This window comes from Coregonus lavaretus (genome assembly GCF_964263955.1).
Source record: "Coregonus lavaretus genome assembly, contig: HAP1_SCAFFOLD_230, whole genome shotgun sequence".
In the NCBI taxonomy this organism is placed as follows: domain Eukaryota; kingdom Metazoa; phylum Chordata; class Actinopteri; order Salmoniformes; family Salmonidae; genus Coregonus; species Coregonus lavaretus.
The window spans coordinates 669,626-696,098 of record NW_028157598.1 but is presented as its reverse complement, the minus strand read 5'-3'; the positions used below and the strand labels follow the sequence as shown (position 1 = coordinate 696,098).

The 26,473-nt window shown below is 48.1% G+C and overlaps 1 protein-coding gene across 1 annotated transcript in view; it reads left to right on the top strand.

Annotated features, from left to right (window-relative positions):
- Nucleotides 1–10,726: 10,726 nt before the first annotated feature.
- The window catches only part of LOC311125210 (uncharacterized protein), a gene marked incomplete at its 5' end in the record, with an annotated part of 38,075 nt that continues 22,328 nt past the window's right edge, over nucleotides 10,727–26,473 (top strand). The window contains one exon of the mRNA XM_084199263.1: nucleotides 10,727–10,922. Within this exon, the coding sequence (XP_084055389.1) occupies nucleotides 10,727–10,922 (196 nt within the window). The remainder of the gene's footprint in view (nucleotides 10,923–26,473) is intronic.

The following is a 26,473-nucleotide window of genomic DNA, read 5'->3' as shown; positions in this document are numbered from 1 at the left end:
CAGCTTCAACTTGAAAGAACGTATGCTGTCATAATACTGCGTGACAACTTTGTTATTCAGGTGCTCTGTAACATCCACCATAAATGCAAGGTCCGGCATCCATTCTGCGGAATGAAATTCTAACACTGGTTTGCCCTTTTCTTCCATGAACTCTTCCATGAATTTCTTCTCGTAAATCAAATAAACGCCTCAGCACAGCACCTCGGCTTAACCATCTTACCTCAGTGTGGTATGGCAGGCCATAGATGTGGTCTTTCTCTCTGAGAAGGCTGTCAAACTGACGGTGATTCAGGCTTCTGGATCGGATGAAATTAACAGTTTGGATGACCACCTTCATGACGTTATCCATCTTTAATGACTTGCAACACAAAGCCTCCTGGTGCAAAATACAGTGAAAAGTCAAAAAATCACGTCCTCCATTTGCAGATTGCACTTTCTCTCTGAACTTTGTCACAACGCCTGCTTTTTTCCCGATCATTGAGGGCGCACCATCTGTAGCCAGGCTGACAGCGCGGGACCAGTCCACTCCGACCCTGTCCAGCGCGCCGACGAGTGCGGTAAAAATATCAGCTGCTGTCGTTGTATCTGTCATCGGCACCAACTCCACGAACTCCTCGGTGACGGTCAATGTGTCATCAACTCCGCGGATGAAAAAATGGCCAGTTGTGCAACATCTGTAATGTCCGTGCTTTCATCAATTGCAACCGAAAACGCAATAAATGACTTTACTTTTTGCTTCAACTGGCTGTCCAAATCCACTGAAAGATCGGAAATCCTGTCTGCAACTGTGTTTCTTGTCAGGCTGATATTTGCAAAAGCCTGCCGCTTTTCAGGGCACACAATCTCCGCTGCCTTCATCATGCATGTTTTTACAAATTCACCCTCACTAAATGGTTTTGAAGCCACTGCGATTTTATTAGCAATGAGGTAGCTAGCTTTCACTGCAGCGTCACTGATGTCTCGGCTGTGAGTAAACACAGACTGCTGTTTCTTCAGACCCGCCAACAGTTCATTCACCATCTCTCATCTCCGCTGTCCTTGAAAGTTGTCATATTTGTCGGCATGAAGACTCACATAGTGGCGACGAAGGTTATATTCTTTCAGCACTGCAACATGCTCTGAACACACCAAACATACAGCTTTCCCATTCAATTCCGTGATTAAATAGGATGACCATTTTTCTTGGAACACTCTGCACTCTGCGTCCACTTTTCTCTTTTTTGACAGAGACATATTGGGGCAATGAGGGTGCCAAAGCACATAATGTTAAAAGTAGAAGCCGTAATAAATATCGAAGGCAAAACAAAGTAGCTCATTGGCTGCACGTGCTTGACCTACTTGCTCTGCCCCGGTATAAACAGTTTGCTTGCTTAACACAATTGCTATTGCGCCATCCAGTGGACGCAATTGGAACAGCAGTTTATTTTATTGAAAAATTGCAGCGCATTTTTATACTTACTACTTTTTTTTCTTTTCGAAATCATCTCGCGGGCCGGATTAAACCCGTTTGCGGGCCTGATCCGGCCCGCGGGCCGTACGTTTGACACCCCTGGTTTAAACGGTGAGAAGGAAGCCGTTAGCTTTAAATGGGACAGGAAGAGATGAAAGAGCAGGTAATGAGTGTCAGTTGGCATTGAGGAGTTTACCACACCAGTCACTGGCTTCATTAATAAGTGCAACGTCATCCCCACAGTGACCGTACATACATACCCCCAAACAGAAGCCCTGGATTACAGGCAACATCCGCACTGAGCTAAAGGCTAGAGATGCCGCTTTCAAGGAGTGGGACACTAACCCAGACGCTTATAAGACAACAGTATACTGCTGCTACTGTCTATTATCTATCCTGTTGTCTAGTCACTTTACCCCTACCTACAGTATACTGCTGCTACTGTCTATTATCTATCCTGTTGTCTAGTCACTTTACCCCTACCTACAGTATACTGCTGCTACTGTCTATTATCTATCCTGTTGCCTAGTCACTTTACCCCTACCTACAGTATACTGCTGCTACTGTCTATTATCTATCCTGTTGCCTAGTCACTTTACCCCTACCTACAGTATACTGCTGCAACTGTCTATTATCTATCCTGTTGTCTAGTCACTTTACCCCTACCTACAGTATATATACAAACCGCACACAAGTCTAAGATCACCATACGCAATACCAAGCGTTGGCTGGAGTGGTGTAAAGCTCGCTGCCATTGGACACTGGAGCAGTGGAAACGCGTTCTCTGGAGTGATGAAACACCCTTCACCATCTGGCAGTCCGACAGACAAATCTGGGTTTGGCGGATGCCAGAACGCTACCTGCCCCAATGGATAGTGCCAACTGTAAAGTTTGGTGGAGGAGGAATAATGGTCTGGGGCTGTTTTTCATGGTTCGGGCTAGGCCCCTTATTTCCAGTGAAGATAAATCTTAGTGCCAGAGCATACAATGACATTCTAGATGATTCTGTGCTTCCAACTTTGTGGCAACAGTTTGGGGAAGGCCCTTTCCTGTTTCAGCATGACAACGCCCCCGTGAACAAAGTGAGGTCCATACAGAAATGGTTTGTCGAGATCGATGTGGAAGAACTTCACTGGCTTGCACAGAGCCCTGACCTCAACCCCATCAAACACCTTTGGGATGAATTGGAACGCAGACTGCGAGCCAGGGCTAATCGCCCAACATCAGTGAACGACCTCACTAATGCTCTTGTGGCTGAATGGAAGCAAGTCCCCCGCAGCAATGTTCCAACATCTAGTGGAAAGCCTTCCCAGAAGAGTGGAGGCTGTTATAGCAGCAAAGGGGGGGGACCAACTCCATATTAATGCCCATGATTTTGGAATGAGATGTTCGACGAGCAGGTGTCCACATGCTTTTGGCTTGGGACCACCATATATATAAGGATCAACAGGAAATATGCTCATTAAACATTAAACATTAGGGATATACCCGACCTAAAACAAATCTTGGTAGACCGAGAGTAGTTTGTTCTACCATATATATAAGGATCAACAGGAAATATGCTCATTAAACATTAAACATCAGGGATATACCCGACCTAAAACAAATCTTGGTAGACCGAGAGTAGTTTGTTCTACCATATATATAAGGATCAACAGGAAATATGCTCATTAAACATTAAACATCAGGGATATACCCGACCTAAAACAAATCTTGGTAGACCGAGAGTAGTTTGTTCTACCATATATATAAGGATCAACAGGAAATATGCTCATTAAACATTAAACATCAGGGATATACCCGACCTAAAACAAATCTTGGTAGACCGAGAGTAGTTTGTTCTTACGGAGCAAAGTACAGAGAGTGTCACGTTCGTTGAATGACGGGTCAGACCAAAGCGCAGCGTGATATGCGTATATGTTTATTTAACTCATAAACACACGACAAAACAACAAACGAAACGTGATGTCCAAAGGTAGTACACACAACAAACCTTACACGAAACAAGATCCCACAACTCAACAGCCAATAGGCTGCCTGAGTATGATCCCCAATCAGAGACAACGAGCGACAGCTGCCTCTGATTGGGAACCACACCGGCCAACATAGATCCACACATACTAGATACACCACACAGAATACACACAACACAGAATATACACACCCTGACTCAACATATACGAGTCCCCTGAGTCAGGGCGTGACAGTACCCCCCCCCAAAGGTGCGGATTCCGACCGCACAACATAAACATAACAGGGTAGGGGCCGGGTGGGCATTCCGCCTCGGAGGCGGATCCGGCTCCGGGCGTGACGACCTCTTCCTCTCAGGCACCGGTGGAGCGGACTGCTCTGGCTCCGGAGTGGAGCAGCTGACCGGAGCTGGATCAGGCACCGGTGGAGCGGACTGCTCTGGCTCCGGAGTGGAGCCACTGACCGGTGCCGGACTGGACACACGCACCACTGGTCTGGTGCGAGGAGCATGAACAGGCCGGACTGGCGACGTGCACCACTGACTTGGTGCGAGGAGCAGGACTGGGTTCCTTAATTAACCCCCGGTCCTTCTGCTGCCTAACCAGCTCCTCTTGCCGTGCCTCTACACTTTCCTTCTCCCTTTTAGCCTCCTGTAGCGCCTCCCTCTGACAGAATAACTCCTGCTCCCTCTGAGCCAACAGCCCCCGTAACATGGTGGCCTCCTCTCCTAACCTGCAGATCCGCCCTTCCACGGCCTCCTGCTGCCTCGTCGTCCACCCCCGTGTGCCCCCCCCCCAAAAAAAAATGTCTTGGGGTTGCCTCTCGGGTCTCCATTGTCGGCACTGTTGGCGCCGTTTCTCCTCTCCTACCTGGGCATCTACCTTCATCGCCTCCCGATAACGGACGGCCTCCTCCTCAGTAATTCTCCCCCAACCGAGGAGGACATCTACTAAGGTTACCTCCTGTTGAGTCCCAGGCGTTTGCTCCTTCTGGGCGCTGCTTGGTCCTCGTTTGGTGGGATCTTCTGTCACATTCGTTGAATGACGGGTCAGACCAAAGCACAGCGTGATATGCGTACATGTTTATTTAACTCATAAACACACGACAAAACAACAAACGAAACGTGAAGTCCAAAGGTAGTACACACAACAGACCTCACACGAAACAAGATCCCACAACTCAACAGTGCCAATAGGCTGCCTAAGTATGATCCCCAATCAGAGACAACGAGCGACAGCTGCCTCTGATTGGGAACCACACCGGCCAACATAGAACTACACATACTAGATAAACCACACAGAATATACACAACATAGAACATACACACCCTGACTCAACATATACGAGTCCCCTGAGTCAGGGCGTGACAGAGAGATCCTTGATGAAAACCTGCTCCAGAGCGCTCAGAACCTTAGACTGGGGGTGAGTCGATTGGACGAAAATTCCATATATAGACACATCCTGTGTGTTTTAATCAAATCAACTACAGTCTCATAGCTTGTCTGATGTTTTAAGCTGTTTGATGAAAAAAAATGAAGACACTCAAATGACTAGAGGGAATCCGACCGCAATTGATTTGATTTGATTTGCTCGGGGCCGGCAGGTAGCTTAGTGGTTAAGAGCGTTGTGCCAGTAACCGAAAGGTCGCTGGTTCTAATCCCCGAGCTGACTAGGTGAAAAATCTGTCGATGTGCCCTTGAGCAAGGCACTTAACCCTAATTGCTCCTGTAAGTCGCTCTGGATAAGAGTGTCTGCTAAATGACTAGAATGTAGAATGAATTGTCCAGGCCTGGATCAGACTTGCTGTGCTGTGTAAAACAAACAAAAACAGCACAGCAAGTGAAGCGCGTTTCAGGAGGTGGATCCATGTGTATATATACGGTGCATTCGGAAAGTATTCAGACCCCTTGACTTTTTCCACATTTTGTTACGTTACAGCCTTATTCTAAAATGGATTAAATAAATAAAAAATCCTCAGCAATCTACACACAATACCCCATAATGACAAAGTGAAAAAAGGTTTTTAGAAATGTTTGCAAATGTATTAAAAATAAAAAAAACTGAAAAAATGTATTTACATAAGTATTCAGACCCTTTGCTATGAGACTCGAAATTGAGCTCAAGCGCATCCTGTTTCCATTGATCATCCTTGAGACGTTTCTACAACTTGAATGGAGTCCACCTGTGGTAAATTAAATTGATTTTACATGATTTGGAAAGGCATGTACCTGTCTATATAAGGTCCCACAGTTGACAGTGCATGTCAGAGCAAAAACCAAGCCATGAGTTCGAAGGAATTGTCCGTAGAGCTCAGAGACAGGATTGTGTCGAGGCACAGATCTGGGGAAGTATACCAAAACATTTCTGCAGCATTGAACACAGTGGCCTCCATCATTCTTAAGTGGAAGAAGTTTGGAACCACCAAGACTCTTCCTAGAGCTGGCCGCCAGGCCAAACTGAGCAATCGGGGGAGAAGGGCCTTGGTCAGGGAGGTGACCAAGTACCCGATGGTCACTCTGACAGAGCTCCAGAGTTCCTCTGTGGAGATGGGAGAACCTTCCAGAAGGATAATCATCTCTGCAGCACTCCAACAATCAGGCCTTTATGGTAGAGTGGCCAGACAGAAGCCACTCCTCAGTAAAAGGCACATGACAGCCCGCTTGGAGTTTGCCAAAAGGTACCTAAAGGAATCTCAGACCATGAGAAACAAGATTCTCTGGTCTGATGAAACCAAGATTGAACTCTTTGGCCTGAATGCCAAGTGTCACGTCTGGAGGAAACCTGGCATCATCCCTACGGTGAAGCATGGTGGTGGCGGCATCATGCAGTGGGGATGTTGTTCAGCAGCAGGGACTGGGAGACTAGTCAGGAATGAGGCAAAGATAAACGGAGCAAAGTACAGAGAGATCCTTGATGAAAACCTGCTCCAGAGCGCTCAGGACCTCAGACTGGGATGACGGTTCACCTTCCAACAGGGCAACAACACTAAGCACACAGCCAAGACAACACAGGAGGGGCTTCGGGACAAGTCTCTGAATGTCCTTGAGTGGCCCAGGCAGAGCCCAGACTTGAACCCGATCGAACATCTCTGGAGAGACCTGAAAATAGCTGTGCAGCGATGCTCCCCATCCAACCTGACAGAGCTTGAGAGGATCTGCAGAGAAGAATGGGAGAAACTCCCCAAATACAGGTGTGCCAAGCTTGTAGCGTCATACCCAAGAAGACTCAAGGCTGTAATCACTGCCAAAGGCGCTTCAACAATGTACTGAGTAAAGGGTCTGAATACTTATGTAAATATGATATTTCATTTTTTAATCATTAATACATTTTCAAAAATGTCTTAAAACCTGTTTTTGCTTTGTCATAATGGGGTATTGTGTGTAGATTGATGAGGGGGAAAAAACAATTTAATGAATTTTAGAATATGGCTGTAACGTAACAAAATCTGGAAAAAGTCAAGTGGTCTGAATACTTTCCGAATACACCGTATCTCAGTTTATTGCATAAATCGTGCATGCATTGGATTGCAATGCTGGTGCGGTAAATTAATCCAGTCCAGTTTAATGAATTGCAGGCTAATCCAAGCGTAGGCTTTGACACAATGTAAATGGAGCTAAAACGTGGTCAGCGGCCGATCAAAATAGTGTCACGAAGTCTCCGGGCGGACGGAGTTCATGGTGCTGTCATTCAAGGTCCTTTATTTACCACATGCATACAGAACTGGCTACAGAACCTTGGACCTTAGCTACCACGGCTACAGAACCTTGGACCTTAGCTACCACGGCTACAGAACCTTGGACCTTAGCTACCACGGCTACAGAACCTTGGACCTTAGCTACCACGGCTACAGAACCTTGGACCTTAGCTACCACGGCTACAGAACCTTGGACCTTAGCTACCACGGCTACAGAACCTTAGCTACCACGGCTACAGAACCTTGGACCTTAGCTACCACGGCTACAGAACCTTGGACCTTACCTACCACGGCTACAGAACCTTGAACCTTAGCTACCACGGCTACAGAACCTTGGACCTTAGCTACCACGGCTACAGAACCTTGGACCTTAGCTACCACGGCTACAGAACCTTAGCTACCACGGCTACAGAACCTTAGCTACCACGGCTACAGAACCTTGGACCTTAGCTACCATGGCTACAGAATCTTGGACCTTAGCTACCACGGCTACAGAACCTTAGCTACCACGGCTACAGAACCTTGGACCTTAGCTACCACGGCTACAGAACCTTGGACCTTAGCTACCACAGCTACAGAACCTTGGACCTTAGCTACCACGGCTACAGAACCTTGGACCTTAGCTACCACAGCTACAGAACCTTGGACCTTAGCTACCACGGCTACAGAACCTTGAACCTTAGCTACCACAGCTACAGAACCTTGGACCTTAGCTACCACGGCTACAGAACCTTGGACCTTAGCTACCACGGCTACAGAACCTTGGACCTTAGCTACCACGGCTACAGAACCTTGGACCTTAGCTACCACGGCTACAGAACCTTACCTTAGCTACCACGGCTACAGAACCTTGGACCTTAGCTACCACGGCTACAGAACCTTGGACCTTAGCTACCACGGCTACAGAACCTTGGACCTTAGCTACCACGGCTACAGAACCTTGGACCTTAGCTACCACGGCTACAGAACCTTAGCTACCACGGCTACAGAACCTTGGACCTTAGCTACCACGGCTACAGAACCTTGGACCTTACCTACCACGGCTACAGAACCTTGAACCTTAGCTACCACGGCTACAGAACCTTGGACCTTAGCTACCACGGCTACAGAACCTTGGACCTTAGCTACCACGGCTACAGAACCTTAGCTACCACGGCTACAGAACCTTGGACCTTAGCTACCATGGCTACAGAACCTTGGACCTTACCTACCACGGCTACAGAACCTTGAACCTTAGCTACCACGGCTATAGAACCTTGGACCTTAACTACCACGGCTACAGAAACTTGGACCTTAGCTACCACGGCTACAGAACCTTGGACCTTAGCTACCACGGCTACAGAACCTTAGCTACCACGGCTACAGAACCTTAGCTACCACGGCTACAGAACCTTGGACCTTAGCTACCACGGCTACAGAACTGCCACTGATCTGACTTGCAATGGTGGAGTGCTATTTTTCTAGAAGAGGGAGCGCAAAAAAAATATGTAAATAACGTCATCATTTCCTCAATCAAAATGTGTACCGACAGATGTAGCCTATTGAATAGCCTATCGTTACAGGGCTGTCCAACACTGTTCCTGGAGCGCTACCGTCCTGTAGAGTTTCACTCCAACCCCAGCTGTAACAACCCAATTCATCTTATAAACCAGCTAATTACTAGAGTCAGGTGCGCTAGATTAGGCTTGGAATGAAAACCTACAGGATGGTAGCTCTCCGGGAACAGGGTTGGAGTGAAAACCTACAGGATGGTATCTCTCCAGGAACAGGGTTGGAGTGAAAACCTACAGGATGGTAGCTCTCCAGGAACAGGGTTGGAGTGAAAACCTACAGGATGGTAGCTCTCCAGGAACAGGGTTGGAGTGAAAACCTACAGGATGGTAGCTCTCCAGGAACAGGGTTGGAGTGAAAACCTACAGGATGGTAGCTCTCCGGGAACAGGGTTGGAGTGAAAACCTACAGGATGGCAGCTCTCCAGGAACAGGGTTGGAGTGAAAACCTACAGGATGGTAGCTCTCCAGGAACCTGGTTGGAGTTAAAACCTACAGGATGGCAGCTCTCCAGGAACAGGGTTGGAGTGAAAACCTACAGGATGGCAGCTCTCCAGGAACAGGGTTGGAGTGAAAACCTACAGGATAGTATCTCTCCAGGAACAGGGTTGGAGTGAAAACCTACAGGATGGCAGCTCTCCAGGAACAGGGTTGGAGTGAAAACCTACAGGATGGTAGCTCTCCGGGAACAGGGTTGGAGTGAAAACCTACAGGATGGCAGCTCTCCAGGAACAGGGTTGGAGTGAAAACCTACAGGATGGTAGCTCTCCAGGAACAGGGTTGGAGTGAAAACCTACAGGATGGCAGCTCTCCAGGAACAGGGTTGGAGTGAAAACCTACAGGATGGTAGCTCTCCAGGAACAGGGTTGGAGTGAAAACCTACAGGATGGTAGCTCTCCAGGAACAGGGTTGGAGTGAAAACCTACAGGATGGTAGCTCTCCAGAAACAGGGTTGGAGTGAAAACCTACAGGATGGTAGCTCTCCAGGAACAGGGTTGGAGTGAAAACCTACAGGATGGTAGCTCTCCGGGAACAGGGTTGGAGTGAAAACCTACAGGATGGTAGCTCTCCAGGAACAGGGTTGGAGTGAAAACCTACAGGATGGTATCTCTCCAGGAACAGGGTTGGAGTTAAAACCTACAGGATGGTATCTCTCCAGGAACAGGGTTGGAGTGAAAACCTACAGGATGGTAGCTCTCCAGGAACAGGGTTGGAGTGAAAACCTACAGGATGGTAGCTCTCCAGGAACAGGGTTGGAGTGAAAACCTACAGGATGGTAGCTCTCCAGGAACAGGGTTGGAGTGAAAACCTACAGGATGGTATCTCTCCAGGAACAGGGTTGGAGATCCCTGTTATAGACTATGGATAACATGCATCCTCCAATAGCTCTCCAGGAACAGGGCTGGAGATCCCTGTTATAGACTATGGATAACATGCATCCTCCAATAGCTCTCCAGGAACAGGGCTGGAGATCCCTGTTATAGACTATGGATAACATGCATCCTCCAATAGCTCTCCAGGAACAGGGTTGGAGAACCCTGTTATAGACTATGGATAACATGCATCCTCCAATAGCTCTCCAGGAACAGGGTGGGAGATCCCTGTTATTGTCACGGTTTCGGCCGAGGCAGCTCCTCCTCCTTGTTCGGGCAGGTTTCGCCGGTCGTCGTCTCCGGAGTACTAGCTGCCACCGCTCGATGTTTTCTGTTTGACTAGTTTTGTCTGTTAGCCACACCTGTCTTGTGTTATGTCTAATTAAGCACCCTATTTAGTTTCCTTGTTGTTAGTGTAGTGTTGTGTGTAATTGTTTCGTGTTAGGTGTCTTTTCGTACCTGTGTTTGGTACGCCACTACTTATTGCTTACTTCTCGGTTGAGAAGAGTTTTGCGCGCCTGTTTATGCGCGCTTGTATTTTACGCCTGTGTGCGTTTTGCCTCTGGCTGTTTTTGGATTATTGCCTCGCACTTTCCAGTAAAGTTTATTGGACTATCAATCTGCTTCTGCACCTGATTCCACACCACACCATTTGTACACGGCCCTGACAGAATTACACACCACTTCGATGGAATCAGCAGGAGCACAAGTCGACAGCGTGGAGGAACGTCTCCAGGGACAGGAACATCGCATCAATCGGATCGGGCACGCGTTGGAGGGCGTCATGGACACTCTTCGGCGCTGGGAGATCAGCGGTGTTCCCACAGCCCCACCGGTCGCTCCATCACCACCAGAGAACCTGCCTACTCATCCACCGGAACCCAGTGGGATTCGGCTCTCGCTCCCGAGGGCGTACGACGGCTCCGCTGCCGGGTGTCAGGGTTTCCTTTTGCAAGTGGAGCTCTACCTGGCCACTATACACCCGGCGCCCTCGGGATACGAGAGCGTTTCCGCCCTCATCTCCTGTCTCACCGGCAAGGCGTTGGAGTGGGCCAACGCCGAATGGAGGGGAATAGACTCCGCCACAGTCACCTATGCGGAGTTCTCCCGCCGCTTTCGTGCGGTCTTTGACCATCCACCAGAGGGAAGAGCGGCGGGGGAACGTCTATTCCACCTCCGACAGGGGATGAGGAGCGCTCAAGATTTCGCACTGGAGTTCCGGACTCTAGCGGCTGACGCGGGGTGGAATGAGAGGGCCCTCATAGACCATTTTAGGTGTAGCCTTAGGGAGGACGTCCGCAGGGAGTTAGCGTGTAGGGACGCTACTTTAACTTTTGACCAGCTTGTGGACATGGCTATTCGTCTGGACAACCTACTCACGACCCGCGGGCGTTCCAGATGGGGGCCTCCCATTCCACCCTCCAGCACCTCCGAGCCGAGTCCGATGGAGCTCGGAGGGGCTGGCGCTAGAACGAAAAGAGGAAGGAACCAGAGGGGAGCAGTCTCCTGCACCAAGTGTGGCCGCGGAGGGCACACCGCGGCTAGGTGCTGGGGAGGGTTCCCTGAGGAGGGAGATGGCAGGCCATACAGTGGGAAGTCCTCCCAGGTGAGTAGGCGCCCTACTTACCCAGAGCTTTCTGTCGTCCACTTTACATTGCCTGTTTGTTTTCCACAGGTTGCACCTCGTTCCCAGCATAAGGCGCTAGTCGATTCAGGCGCAGCTGGGAATTTTATAGATCGCAAATTTTGTGTTAAGTTAGGGATTCCCCTCCTTCCAGTCGATAAACCTTTCCCCGTACATGCTTTAGATAGTCGTCCGTTAGGATCTGGGTGGATTGGGGAGCTCACAGCGCCACTTAGGATGATGACGCAGGGGGGTCATGAGGAGACGATTCAACTCTATCTGATTGACTCTCCTGCGTATCCAGTGGTACTGGGGCTTCCCTGGTTGACCACCCATGATCCTACTATTTCGTGGCGAGAGAAGGCTCTTCAAGGGTGGTCTGCTCAGTGTGAGGGGTTTTGTCTGGGTGTTTCCGTAGGGGCGACCTCGGTGGAGAGTCCGAACCAGATGCCAGCACTGCGCATTCCTCCTGAGTATGAGGATTTGGCACTCGTGTTTAGTAAGACCCGAGCGGCAAGGTTGCCACCTCATAGACAGGGGGATTGTGCGATAGACCTCCAGACAGGAGCAGCGCTCCCGCGGAGCCATGTGTATCCTTTGTCACAGGAGGAGAAAAAGGCAATGGAGACGTACATTGCCGAGTCTCTGGGACAGGGATACATACGGACCTCTACTTCTCCCGCGTCCTCGAGCTTCTTTTTTGTGAAGAAGAAGGATGGAGGTCTGCGTCCGTGTATTGATTACCGCGGTCTCAATCAGGTGACTGTTAAATATAGTTATCCACTCCCGCTGATTGGGACTATGACGGAGTCATTGCACGGGGCACGGTTCTTCACAAAATTGGACCTCAGGAGCGCATATAATTTGGTGCGCATTAGGGAGGGCGATGAGTGGAAGACAGCATTTAGTACTACATCCGGCCATTACGAGTATCTGGTCATGCCATATGGGTTAATGAATGCTCCATCAGTCTTCCAATCGTTTGTAGATGACATTTTCCGGGACATGCAGGCGCAGGGGGTGGTGGTGTACATTGATGATATTCTTGTGTACAGCCCTACTCGGGCCGAGCATGTAGTCCTGGTGCGCAGGGTATTGAGGAGACTGTTGGAGCATGACCTGTATGTCAAGGCTGAGAAATGTCTGTTCTTTCAGGAGTCAGTTTCCTTTTTGGGTTACCAGTTGTCTGCGTCAGGGGTGAGAATGGAGGTGGACCGAGTGTCCGCCGTGCGTAATTGGCAAACCCCAACGACAGTTAAAGAGGTGCAGCGGTTTTTGGGGTTTGCGAATTACTACCGGAGGTTTATCCGGGGTTTTGGTCAGGTGGCAGCTCCCATCACGTCTCTTCTGAAGGGGGGTCCGGTGCGCTTGCAGTGGTCGGCTGAGGCGGACAGGGCTTTTGGAAGACTGAAGGACCTGTTTACCTCGGCTCCGGTGTTGGCGCACCCGGATCCCACTTTACCGTTTCAAGTTGAGGTAGACGCGTCCGAGGCCGGTATTGGGGCCGTTCTATCTCAACGCTCGGGTACACCACCTAAGCTCCGCCCCTGTGCTTTTTATTCTAAGAAGCTCAGTCCGGCGGAGCGGAATTATGACGTAGGGGACAGGGAGCTGTTAGCCGTAGTCCAGGCCCTAAAGGTGTGGAGGCATTGGCTTGAGGGGGCTCAGCACCCTTTCCTTATTCTGACCGATCACCGTAACCTGGAATATATTCGGGCCGCTAGGAGACTAAATCCTCGCCAGGCTCGATGGACTATGTTTCTCGCCCGGTTTGTATTTAAGATCACTTACATCCCTGGGTCCCAGAACGGGAAGGCAGATGCTCTGTCCCGCCGGTATGACGCGGAGGAGAGGTGCGTGGAGTCCATTCCCATACTACCGGAGTCGTGTCTGGTGGCACCGGTGGTGTGGGAGGTCGATACGGAGATCGAGCGGGCGTTACGTACCGACCCTAGTCCTCCACAGTGTCCGGTGGGTCGGACGTACGTCCCGCTCGAGGTCCGGGATCGGTTGATTTATTGGGCTCACACGTCTCCCTCCTCTGGACATCCGGGTATTGGCCGGACGGTGCACTGCCTTAGTATGAAGTACTGGTGGCCAACATTAGCCAGGGATGTGAGGGTTTATGTCTCCTCCTGCTCAATATGTGCCCAGTGTAAGGCACCCAGACATTTGCCCAGGGGTAAATTACAGCCCCTGCCCGTTCCACAGCGACCCTGGTCTCATCTATCGGTGGATTTTGTTACCGATCTTCCCTCCTCTCAGGGGAATACCACCATCCTGGTCGTTGTGGATCGGTTCTCTAAGGCCTGTCGTCTCCTTCCCATGCCGGGTCTTCCTACTGCCTACGGACCGCTGAGGCTCTATTTACTCACGTCTTCCGGCATTACGGGGTACCCGAGGATATAGTGTCTGATCGAGGCCCCCAGTTTACCTCCAGAGTCTGGAGAGCATTTATGGAACGTTTGGGGGTCTCGGTGAGCCTTACCTCGGGTTACCACCCGGAGAGCAATGGGCAGGTCGAAAGAGTCAACCAGGATGTGGGTAGGTTTCTGAGGTCATATTGTCGGGACCGGCCGGAGGAGTGGGCGAGATATGTGCCATGGGCCGAGATGGCACAGAACTCTCTCCGCCACTCCTCCACTAGACTAACCCATTTTCAGTGTGTCTTAGGGTATCAGCCGGTTCTGGCACCGTGGCATGAGAGCCAGATCGAGGCCCCCGCTGTGGATGAGTGGGTAAGGCGCTCGGAGGAGACGTGGAACGCTGCTCATGTCCATCTGCAGCGTGCCATACGTCGACAAAAGACGAGCGCCGACCTACGCCGCAGTGAGGGGCCAGTGTACGCACCTGGAGATCGAGTCTGGCTCTCAACCAGAAACCTGCCCCTCCGCCTGCCCTGCCGGAAGCTGGGTCGGCGGTTTGTGGGGCCTTTTAAAGTCCTGAGGAGATTGAATGAGGTGTGTTACAGGTTAGAACTACCTATTGATTACAAGAATATTAACCCCTCATTCCATGTGTCTCTCCTCAGGCCGGTGGTAGCTGGTCCACTCCAGGACTTCGAGATTGAGGAGACTCCTCCGCCCCCGTTGGAGATCGAGGGGGCTCCGGCGTACACTGTTCGGACCATCCTGGATTCCAGACGCCGGATGGGGGGTCTCCAATATCTCGTGGAGTGGGAGGGGTACGGTCCGGAGGAGCGGTGCTGGGTGCCGAGGAGGGATATTCTGGATCCGTCCCTGATGACCGAATTCCATCGTGGTCATCCTACGCGCCCGGCGCCGCGCCCTCCTGGGCGTCCCCGAGGCCGGAGTCGGCGCACGGCTGGAGCCGCGCGTCAAGGGGGGGGTACTGTCACGGTTTCGGCCGAGGCAGCTCCTCCTCCTTGTTCGGGCAGGTTTCGCCGGTCGTCGTCTCCGGAGTACTAGCTGCCACCGCTCGATGTTTTCTGTTTGACTAGTTTTGTCTGTTAGCCACACCTGTCTTGTGTTATGTCTAATTAAGCACCCTATTTAGTTTCCTTGTTGTTAGTGTAGTGTTGTGTGTAATTGTTTCGTGTTAGGTGTCTTTTCGTACCTGTGTTTGGTACGCCACTACTTATTGCTTACTTCTCGGTTGAGAAGAGTTTTGCGCGCCTGTTTATGCGCGCTTGTATTTTACGCCTGTGTGCGTTTTGCCTCTGGCTGTTTTTGGATTATTGCCTCGCACTTTCCAGTAAAGTTTATTGGACTATCAATCTGCTTCTGCACCTGATTCCACACCACACCATTTCTACACGGCCCTGACAGTTATAGACTATGGATAACATGCATCCTCCAATAGCTCTCCAGGAACAGGGTGGGAGATCCCTGTTATAGACTATGGATAACATGCATCCTCCAATAGCTCTCCAGGAACAGGGTGGGAGAACCCTGTTATAGACTATGGATAACATGCATCCTCCAATAGCTCTCCAGGAACAGGGTGGGAGATCCCTGTTATAGACTATGGATAACATGCATCCTCCAATAGCTCTCCAGGAACAGGGTGGGAGATCCCTGTTATAGACTATGGATAACATGCATCCTCCAATAACTCTCCAGGAACAGGGTGGGAGATCCCTGTTATAGACTATGGATAACATGCATCCTCCAATAGCTCTCCGGGAACAGGGTGGGAGATCCCTGTTATAGACTATGGATAACATGCATCCTCCAATAGCTCTCCAGGAACAGGGTGGGAGGCAGTGGCGGCTCCTGAAAAAATTCTCAGGGGGGGCAATTTTTCTGATGATTTAGGTGACCTACACACATTTTAAAAAAGATATGTCCAGCAACAACATGAAGACAGGGGCAGCATATAAGTCAATACTGATATACACATTACTTGCTTCAAAAAGGCCTCATGGTTGAATTGGAAATATGTGCACCTGAGCATAATTCACAACAAGCAAGCAGGAGCTTTTGACAGAGGCTACTGAAAACATTGATGCAAGTTATTGGTAATAGGAAATGTTTATACACTTCCATATTCTGCCCTCTTGTATAGATTTGTGAAAATGAACAGTGATAGACATTTTGCCTGAAAACAGAATTTGAAAATAATTTCTAGAAAAGGTAAACACAGCTATCTGTATGGCTTTGTAAAAATGAACAACCATATTCTGGCCAATTGTATAGATTTGTAAATATGAACAACCATATTCTGGCCAATTGTATAGATTTGTAAAAAAAAAGTTTTACTTTTTTTTTTAATGAAAAATAACTATTTTAAACAACATCAACTGTGAACTGATTTGGGCGTGTGTGTGTTAAAGAGACAGACAGGGAGGGACAAAGAGAGAGAGAGGCTACATTACTTGTACTGAAACTGTTCTCTTCTCTCTTTCAATGCAGCAAAGCGGTCAATGACTTTCTCATTGAAATCAGGCATAAAATTCAGCTGATGCACATAGCAATGCACGTAATGGGCATTCTTGAAATGCTCACGTACCTTTTGCTGCACACCAGCCTTCTCTCCCCTCATCACACTGGCTCCATCGTAAGCTTGCGCAATGAGTTTGACTCTCAGTTTCAGTCTCTCCAAAAGCACACTGGCGATTGAGACTGAGGTTGATTCCGAGATGGGAAGGAACTCAAAAAAGCGCTCCTGCACTCTGTGGTTGCTATCTATGTACCTCAGCACCAGCTGTGTATGTGTAGAAACGTCCGTGGTCTCGTCAGCTTGGATAGCTACGAAGTTCGCCGACTTCACCTCCTCCACAATATGTTCCCTCATGACCGCTAGCATACACTCCAGTAGCTCGTTTTGAATGGTCTTTGATGTGAACTTCTTTCAAAGAGACAATCGAGTTGCACTGAACGCTATAGCCATCTTGATAGTAGTACGTGAATTGATTGACGCTGCTACCCGCTCTTTTCTTAGTTACGTTCATGGTTATGTTACGTATGACGAAAGCGCGTAAGTGCAAGCCCTCAGAAACCCATAGAGATTGTATTGAAAGCTCTGATATTTGAAAAAAAAAGATTTTACATGAGAGGCTATGAGAGACTTCTGGGCGATTTTCAACCTGACTGAAATCGCCCCAAAACGGGCGGGGCCATTTGAAGCACGACTTTAGCCTGATTGGACATTTAGTGGCAGATCAGACGTCTAGATTAGAACACTGATAACTACTGTTGCCGTGATATAATTGATTAGAAAAAAAATCCCTTGCTTTTCCCGTTTGGCAGTGCGTCGCCCATATCGCCCTAATGAACACACCGCCCCTGGTGGGAGGACCCTGTTATAGACTATGGATAACATGCATCCTCCAATTACAACGCCTGTCTATGCCCACACATATCGTCTCAAGAAAATGTAATGATTTTAATACCCTCAAACACCAATTTAGGCATTTTATAGGCACCCATTACTGTCAATAGGCACCCATTACTGTCTATAGGCACCCATTACTAGGGGTGTAACGATTCGTTTTAACAACGATTCGATTTGTATCACGATTCGTGGTTGTCGATACGATTCAAGGACGATATTGGTTCATTTAGAACGATACGATCCGAAACGATTCAGTGACTTGAAATCGATTCAGTAACCTTTTAGCCAAAAAATTCAACCAGTGTGACTGAAATAAATACCTGGTAACCAGTTGCATTTTAATGGCTGGCAATAGTCTTGATATTTTTAACAGTGTTTCATGACTCCATGCAGACCATCTGGTATTATGAAACTTACCAAAAGTCTCACAAGTCCGTCTGTTATGGCCTGTCAGCACCCAATTCAATCAGTCCAATAAAGTCCGAAGTAAACTCTCCGTTGCTGGACACAGACACAATGTAAACTATTTCCTGCTCAGTTTTTGTGATGTCCTCAGATCCATCAAAAAGCATTCAGTAAAGGAACATCCTCAGAATAGGAAGACATGGGACGTGCGTGTTTAGCTTTATGGAAAGAGAAAAATATTAAACAGAGCTTGCCGCTGTTCTTCATTCAGCTTGTCTCGGCGACTGGACATTTATTCTCGGCTAGCTTTTAGCAATGGCTTGCGCCACATTCGTGTGCTCCTTGCTCTTTTCATGTTTGTCAAATAAAGGATGGTTGAAATTCTTTGAGCCTTTATAAAATGCACCTGTTTTGTCTGCTAGATGTGGATTTGAGCGGCAAATCTTGCACCACATTTCAGTGCGCTCATCATTAGCTTCAAGCCACTTTTCCGAAAAAAGTATTTTCTTCGGCTCTGGCTCCAGTTGGCGTTTCTTTGTAGGTGGCGAAACGCCAAAGAATCTGCTTAATGTCTGTTGCTTTTTGGACATCCCTGACAGTAGTTGACAAGCAACATGTCATGTGTAAGGTTAGATGAGAAGATCGGTCAAGTACGCAAAGGCGCGTAGTAACACAAGTGGCATTACGCATTCCTGATTTTTGTCGCGCTTGCGTATCTGCGTACCAGTTATGTGCACCCCTGCATATAAAGTCTGACGTGCTTAAATCCAATGGGTTATTTCCTAGTATCGATACAATCGATTTATTACATTTTAAAACGATGTTAGATCGATATATGTTGTCCAAAAGGCCAACTCGCCGAGCACAGATCGATGTAGTAGGATCATATGAATATAAATCGATACATCGATGTAGTAGATGGATCGTTACACCCCTACCCATTACTGTCAATAGGCACCCATTACTGTCAATAGGCACCCATTACTGTCAATAGGCACCCATTACTGTCAATAGGCACCCATTACTGTCAATAGGCACCCATTACTGTCAATAGGCACCCATTACTGTCAATAGGCACCCATTACTGTCAATAGGCACCCATTACTGTCAATAGGCACCCATTACTGTCAATAGGCACCCATTACTGTCAATAGGCACCCATTACTGTCAATAGGCACCCATTGCTGTCAATAGGCACCCATTACTGTCAATAGGCACCCATTACTGTCAATAGGCACCCATTACTGTCAATAGGCACCCATTACTGTCAATAGGCACCCATTACTGTCAATAGGCACCCATTACTGTCGATAGGCACCCATTACTGTCTATAGGCACCCATTACTGTCGATAGGCACCCATTACTGTCAATAGGCACCCATTACTGTCAATAGGCACCCATTACTGTCAATAGGCACCCATTACTGTCTATAGGCACACATTACTGTCAATAGGCACCCATTACTGTCAATAGGCACCCATTACTGTCAATAGGCACCCATTACTGTCAATAGGCACCCATTACTGTCAATAGGCACCCATTACTGTCAATAGGCACCCATTACTGTCAATCACGAATGACAACTATTCACGTTTTACCGGTGAAACTGCATCTCCATGCCAGTCATTTGATTGATCTCAATCAGTTTCATGGGAATAGCCTTTAGCATTTCCATCTTCTTGAATGACTGTTTCCTGAGGGAATTAGAGCAGGTGATGTTAGCATACATCCTGCCTGGAGCTTTGGCACATGATAATTATTTTGGGACTATTCAGCTTCAGCTAATCATCCTAAAAATCTTATTAGAAATGAGGAGTTGTGTTTTGGTGTAGCAGTACGTTTATAGGTCTACTGTAGCTATTGCATTTGGTTCTGTTATGTAGAATACTAATTAATCATTGTGTAATCTTTCGAGACATTGATTCAGCTTTGATCTAACTTTATAAACCAGCACCATTGTGAGAAGTGATAATATTCTATTTGTAATAATAATAAGTGATGAGTAGGACTATTAGGTGTATAGACAACAGATCTTGATGAGTAGGACTATTAGGTGTATAGACAACAGATCTTGATGAGTAGGACTATTAGGTGTATAGACAACAGATCTTGATGAGTAGGACTATTAGGTGTATAGGTAACATATCTTGATGAGTAGGACTATTAGGTGTATAGACAACAGATCTTGATGAGTAGGACTATTAGGTAACAGATCTTGATGAGTAGGACTATTAGGTGTATAGACAACAGATCTTGATGAGTAGGACTATTAGGTAACAGATCTTGATGAGTAGGACTATTAGGTGTATATTAGGGTTAGATTGATCGGGTGAGGTTGTGTTTTCTCTAGCAGGAGGTAAGCTTGGCTTCTCATATGGTGTTGAGTAAAGCTTAAACCATGTATTTAGATCGTAGGTAGGTAGTGTATTTATGTAGTTATTTAGGTAGTTATTGTAGGTTTCCGTAGGCAATTATTGTAGGTAAGTACTGTTTACGTATTGGTTAAGTATTGTTACGGCGGAGACCGGCGAAGCGGAGAACGTTTATTGGTAATTATCTGTTTAGTGCAATGGTGGAGAGTGGTTTCCAATGTTAATGTGCCTTCTAATGTGCTAGCTAGCCAACGTTTAATTTCTTTGCTGCGTTATGAAAGGAACTAGACACGGTCATTAATTATCTGTTTAGTGTGTTAGCTAGCTAGCGGGTAGCTACTGGTATCGATTAGCAACGCTGGAGAGCTGTTTCCAATGTTAATGTAGCCCTAGCCATCGTTTAATTTTTGCTGCGTTATGCGTTATGAAAGGAACTAGACACGGACTTGAATTATCTGTTTAGTGTGCTAATACACTCTTGGCAGTTTGTTGTAACCAAGTATTGATGCTAAATTGTGTGTTAATGGATGCTAGCCTGCAAGTTAGCTACGGCGTCATAGCTAGGCATCGTGGGCTGTTGTGGGTAGTTTCTGTGTCTTGGCAGTGCCGGCTGTAGCACGAAGCGAGCTACCTAGCCGCTTTTTCGAACAGAGTCAGAGTCAACACAATAGCCATTGTGTGCCGGGTGTAGCACGAAGCTAGCCAGCTAGCCGTTCTTCAAACAAAGTCAACACAGTGGCCATTGCTAGCTACCCAGCACGACCAGCTAACTGTACGGTAGTAGCTAAATACAATATACTTGTCCTAGCTAGCCAACGTCTAATCATTGCTGCGTCATGAAAGGAACTTGACACAGACACGAATGATCTGTTTAGTGTGTTATCACACTATTGGTGGTTTGTTGTGACCAAGGGTTGGTGCTATACGGTGTGTTATTGTTATTGGATGCTAGCTTGCTAGTTAGCTATGGTGTCATAGTTGAATAAAGTGGGTTGAGTCTATTCCTTTAAACATTGAACCGCTGTGGTTCACAACAATTCTGATCTCTAAAGGTGGAAGTTGGGAGAGTTTTTGTTCGGGTGGTTCAGTGAAACAATTTTAGTTTCTGAGGTAGAAGTTTTTGGTGAGGGAGGCCCTGCTCTCTCCGCTCCCAGATGCTTAGCTCATTTCTTTCCGATCTCCTCTGCATTTTTGTAGCCATTTGCTACAGCCTGTCATCTATGCCTCTGCCTATCCCTGTTCTCTCCTCTCTGCACAGGCTACACAAACGCACCACACCGCGTGGCTGCTGCCTCTCTAACCTGGTGGTCCCTGCACGCACCACCCACGTGGAGTTCCAGGTCGCAGGCAGCCTCTGGAACTGCCGTTCTGCTGCCAACAAAGCTGACTTCATCCCAGCCTATGCCAACCTCCAGTCCCTCGACTTCCTGGCGCTGACGGAAACATGGATCACCACTGAAAACACTGCTACTCCTACTGCTCTCTCCTCGTCTGACCATGTGTTCTCGCATACCCCGAGAGCATCTGGTCAGAGGGGTGGTGGTACAGGAATCCTCATTTCTCCCAAGTTGACATTCTCAATTTTTCCCCTAACCCATCTGTCTATCTCCTCATTTGAATTCCATGCTGTCACAGTCACTAGCCCATTTAAGCTTAATATCCTTGTCATCTATCGCCCTCCAGGTTCCCTTGGAGAGTTCATCAATGAGCTTGACGCCTTGATAAGTTCCTTCCCTGAGGATGGCTCACCCCTCACAGTTTTGGGGGATTTCAACCTCCCTATGTCCACATTTGACTCATTTCTCTCTGCCTCCTTCTTTCCACTCCTCTCCTCTTTTGACCTCACCCTCTCACCGTCCCCCCCTACTCACAAGGCAGGCAATACGCTTGACCTCATCTTCACTAGATGCTGCTCCTCTACTAATCTCACTGCAACTCCCCTCCATGTCTCCGACCACTACTTTGTTTCCTTTTCTCTCTCGCTCTCCTCCCACACTACTCACTCTGCCCCTACACAGATGGTAATGCGCCGCCGCAACCTTCGCTCTCTCTCTCCCACTACTCTCTCCTCTTCCATCCTATCATCTCTTCCCTCTGCTCAATCCTTCTCCCTTCAATCTCCTGATTCTGCCTCCTCAACCCTCCTCTCCTCCCTTTCTGCATCCTTTGACTCTCTGTGTCCCCTATCCTCCCGGCCGGCTCGGTCCTCCCCTCCAGCTCCGTGGCTTGATGACTCATTGCGAGCTCACAGAACAGAGCTCCGGGCAGCGGAGCGGAAATGGAAGAAAACTAAACTCCCTGCCGACCTGGCATCTTTTCACTCCCTCCTCTCTACATTTTCTTCATCTGTTTCTGCTGCTAAAGCCACCTTCTACCACTCTAAATTCCAAGCATCTGCCTCTAACCCTAGGAAGCTCTTTGCCACATTTTCCTCCCTCCTGAATCCCCCCCCCCCCCCCCCCTCCTCTCTCTCTGTGGATGACTTCGTCAACCACTTTGAAAAGAAGGTTGACGACATCCGATCCTCGTTTGTTAAGTCTAATGACACTGCTGGTCCTGCTCACACTGCCCTACCCTATGCTTTGACTTCTTTCTCCCCTCTCTCTCCAGATAAAATCCTGCGACTTGTGACTGCAGGCCGCCCAACAACCTGCCCGCTTGACTCCATCCCCTCCTCCCTTCTCCAGACCATCTCCGGTGACCTTCTCCCCTACCTCACCTCGCTGATCAACTCATCCCTGACCGCTGGCCATGTCCCTTCCGTCTTCAAGAGAGCGAGAGTTGCTCCCCTTCTCAAAAAACCAACACTCGACCCCACTGATGTCAACAACTACAGACCAGTATCCCTTCTTTCTTTTCTGTCCAAAACTATTGAGCGTGCCGTCTTTAGCCAACTCTCTTGCTATCTCTCTCAGAATGACCTTCTTGATCCAAACCAATCAGGTTTCAGGACTGGTCATTCAACTGAGACTGCTCTTCTCTGTGTCACGGAGACTCTCCGTACTGCTAAAGCTAACTCTCTCTCCTCTGCTCTTGTCCTTCTAGACCTGTCTGCTGCCTTTGATACTGTGAACCATCAGATCCTCCTCTCCACCCTCTCCGAGCTGGGCATTTCCGGCGCGGCTCACTCCTGGATTGCGTCCTACCTGACCGGTCGCTCCTACCAAGTGCCGTGGCGAGAAGTTGTCTCCGCACCACGTGCTCTCACCACTGGTGTCCCCCAGGGCTCAGTTCTAGGCCCTCTCCTTTTCTCCCTATACACCAAGTCACTTGGCTCTGTCATATCCTCACATGGCCTTTCATATCATTGCTACGCTGACGATACACAACTAATCTTCTCCTTTCCCCCTTCTGATAACCAGGTGGCGAATCGCATCTCTGCATGTCTGGCAGACATATCAGTATGGATGACGGATCACCACCTCAAGCTGAACCCTGGCAAGACGGAGCTGCTCTTCCTCCCGGGGAAGGACTGCCCGTTCCATGATCTCGCCATCACGGTTGACAACTCCGCTGTGTCCTCCTCCCAGAGTGCGAAGAGCCTAGGCGTGACCCTGGACAACACCCTGTCGTTCTCCGCCAACATCAAGGCGGTGACCCGATCCTGCAGGTTCATGCTCTACAACATTCGGAGAGTACGACCCTGCCTTACACAGGAAGCGGCACAGGTCCTAATCCAGGCACTTGTCATCTCCCGTCTGGACTATTGCAACTCGCTGTTGGCTGGCCTCCCTGCCTGTGCCATTAAACCCCTACAACTCATCCAGAATGCCGCAGCCCGTCTGGTGTTCAACCTTCCCAAGTTCTCTCACGTCACCCCCCTCCTCCGCACACTCCACTGGCTTCCAGTTGAAGCTCGCATCCGCTACAAGACCATGGTGCTTGCCTATGGAGCAGTGAGGGGAACGGCACCTCTGTACCTTCAGGCTCTGATCAGTCCCTACACCCAAACGAGGGCATTGCGTTCATCCACCTCTGGCCTGCTGGCTCCCCTTCCTCTGCGGAAGCATAGTTCCCGCTCAGCCCAGGCAAAACTGTTCGCTGCTCTGGCACCCCAATGGTGGAACAAGCTCCCTCACGACGCCAGGACAGCGGAGTCACTCACCACCTTCCGGAGACATTTGAAACCCCACCTCTTTAAGGAATACCTGGGATAGGATAAAGCAATCCTTCTACCCCCCCCCCCCCCCCCCCCACACACAGCGGAGTCGCTCACCCCCTTCCGGAGACATTTGAAACCCCACCTCTTTAAGGAATACCTGGGATAGGATAAAGTAATCCTTCTACCCCCCCCCCACCCCCCCCCCCCACACACACAGCGGAGTCGCTCACCACCTTCCGGAGACATCTGAAACCCCACCTCTTTAAGGAATACCTGGGATAGGATAAAGTAATCCTTCTACCCCCCCCCCCCCCCACCCCACAGCGGAGTCACTCACCACCTTCCGGAGACATTTGAAACCCCACCTCTTTAAGGAATACCTGGGATAGGATAAAGTAATCCTTCTACCCCCCCCCCCCACCCCCCCCCCCCCACACACACAGCGGAGTCGCTCACCACCTTCCGGAGACATCTGAAACCCCACCTCTTTAAGGAATACCTGGGATAGGATAAAGTAATCCTTCTTGATGAGTAGGACTATTAGGTAACAGATCTTGATGAGTAGGACAATTAGGTAACAGATTTTGATGAGTAGGACTATTAGGTAACAGATCTTGATGAGTAGGACTATTAGGGAACATATCTTGATGAGTAGGACTATTAGGTAACAGATCTTGATGAGTAGGACTATTAGGTAACAGATCTTGATGAGTAGGACTATTAGGTAACAGATCTTGATGAGTAGGACTATTAGGTGTATAGACAACAGATCTTGATGAGTAGGACTATTAGGTGTATAGACAACAGATCTTGATGAGTAGGACTATTAGGTAACAGATCTTGATGAGTAGGACTATTAGGTAACATATTTTGATGAGTAGGACTATTAGGTAACAGATCTTGATGAGTAGGACTATTAGGGAACAGATCTTGATGAGTAGGACTATTAGGTGTATAGACAACAGATCTTGATGAGTAGGACTATTAGGTGTATAGACAACAGATCTTGATGAGTAGGACTATTAGGTAACAGATCTTGATGAGTAGGACTATCAGGTAACAGATCTTGATGAGTAGGACTATAAGTTAACAGATCTTGATGAGTAGGACTATTAGGTAACAGATCTTCATGAGTAGGACTATTAGGTAACAGATTTTGACGAGTAGGACTATTAGGTAACAGATCTTGATGAGTAGGACTATTAGGTAACAGATCTTGATGAGTAGGACTATCAGGTAACAGATCTTGACGATTAGGACTATTAGGTGTATAGACAACAGATCTTGATGAGTAGGACTATTAGGTGTATAGACAACAGATATTGATGAGTAGGACTATTAGTTGTATAGACAACATATATTGATGAGTAGGACTATTAGGTGTATAGACAACAGATCTTGATGAGTAGGACTATTAGGTGTATAGACAACAGATCTTGATGAGTAGGACTATTAGGTCTATAGACAACAGATCTTGATGAGTAGGACTATTAGGTGTATAGACAACAGATCTTGATGAGTAGGACTATTAGGTGTATAGACAACAGATCTTGATGAGTAGGACTATTAGGTAACAGATCTTGATGAGTAGGACTATTAGGTAACAGATTTTGATGAGTAGGTCTATTAGGTAACAGATCTTGATGAGTAGGACTATTAGGGAACAGATCTTGATGAGTAGGACTATTAGGTAACAGATCTTGATGAGTAGGACTATTAGGTAACAGATCTTGATGAGTAGGACTATTAGGTAACAGATCTTGATGAGTAGGACTATTAGGTAACAAATCTTGATGAGTAGGACTATTAGGTGTATAGACAACAGATCTTGATGAGTAGGACTATTAGGTAACAGATCTTGATGAGTAGGACTATTAGGTAACAGATCTTGACGAGTAGGACTATTAGGTAACAGATCTTGATGAGTAGGACTATTAGGTAACAGATCTTGATGAGTAGGACTATTAGGTGTATAGACAACAGATCTTGATGAGTAGGACTATTAGGTGTATAGACAACAGATCTTGATGAGTAGGACTATTAGGTGTATAGACAACAGATCTTGATGAGTAGGACTATTAGGTAACAGATCTTGATGAGTAGGACTATTAGGTAACAGATTTTGATGAGTAGGT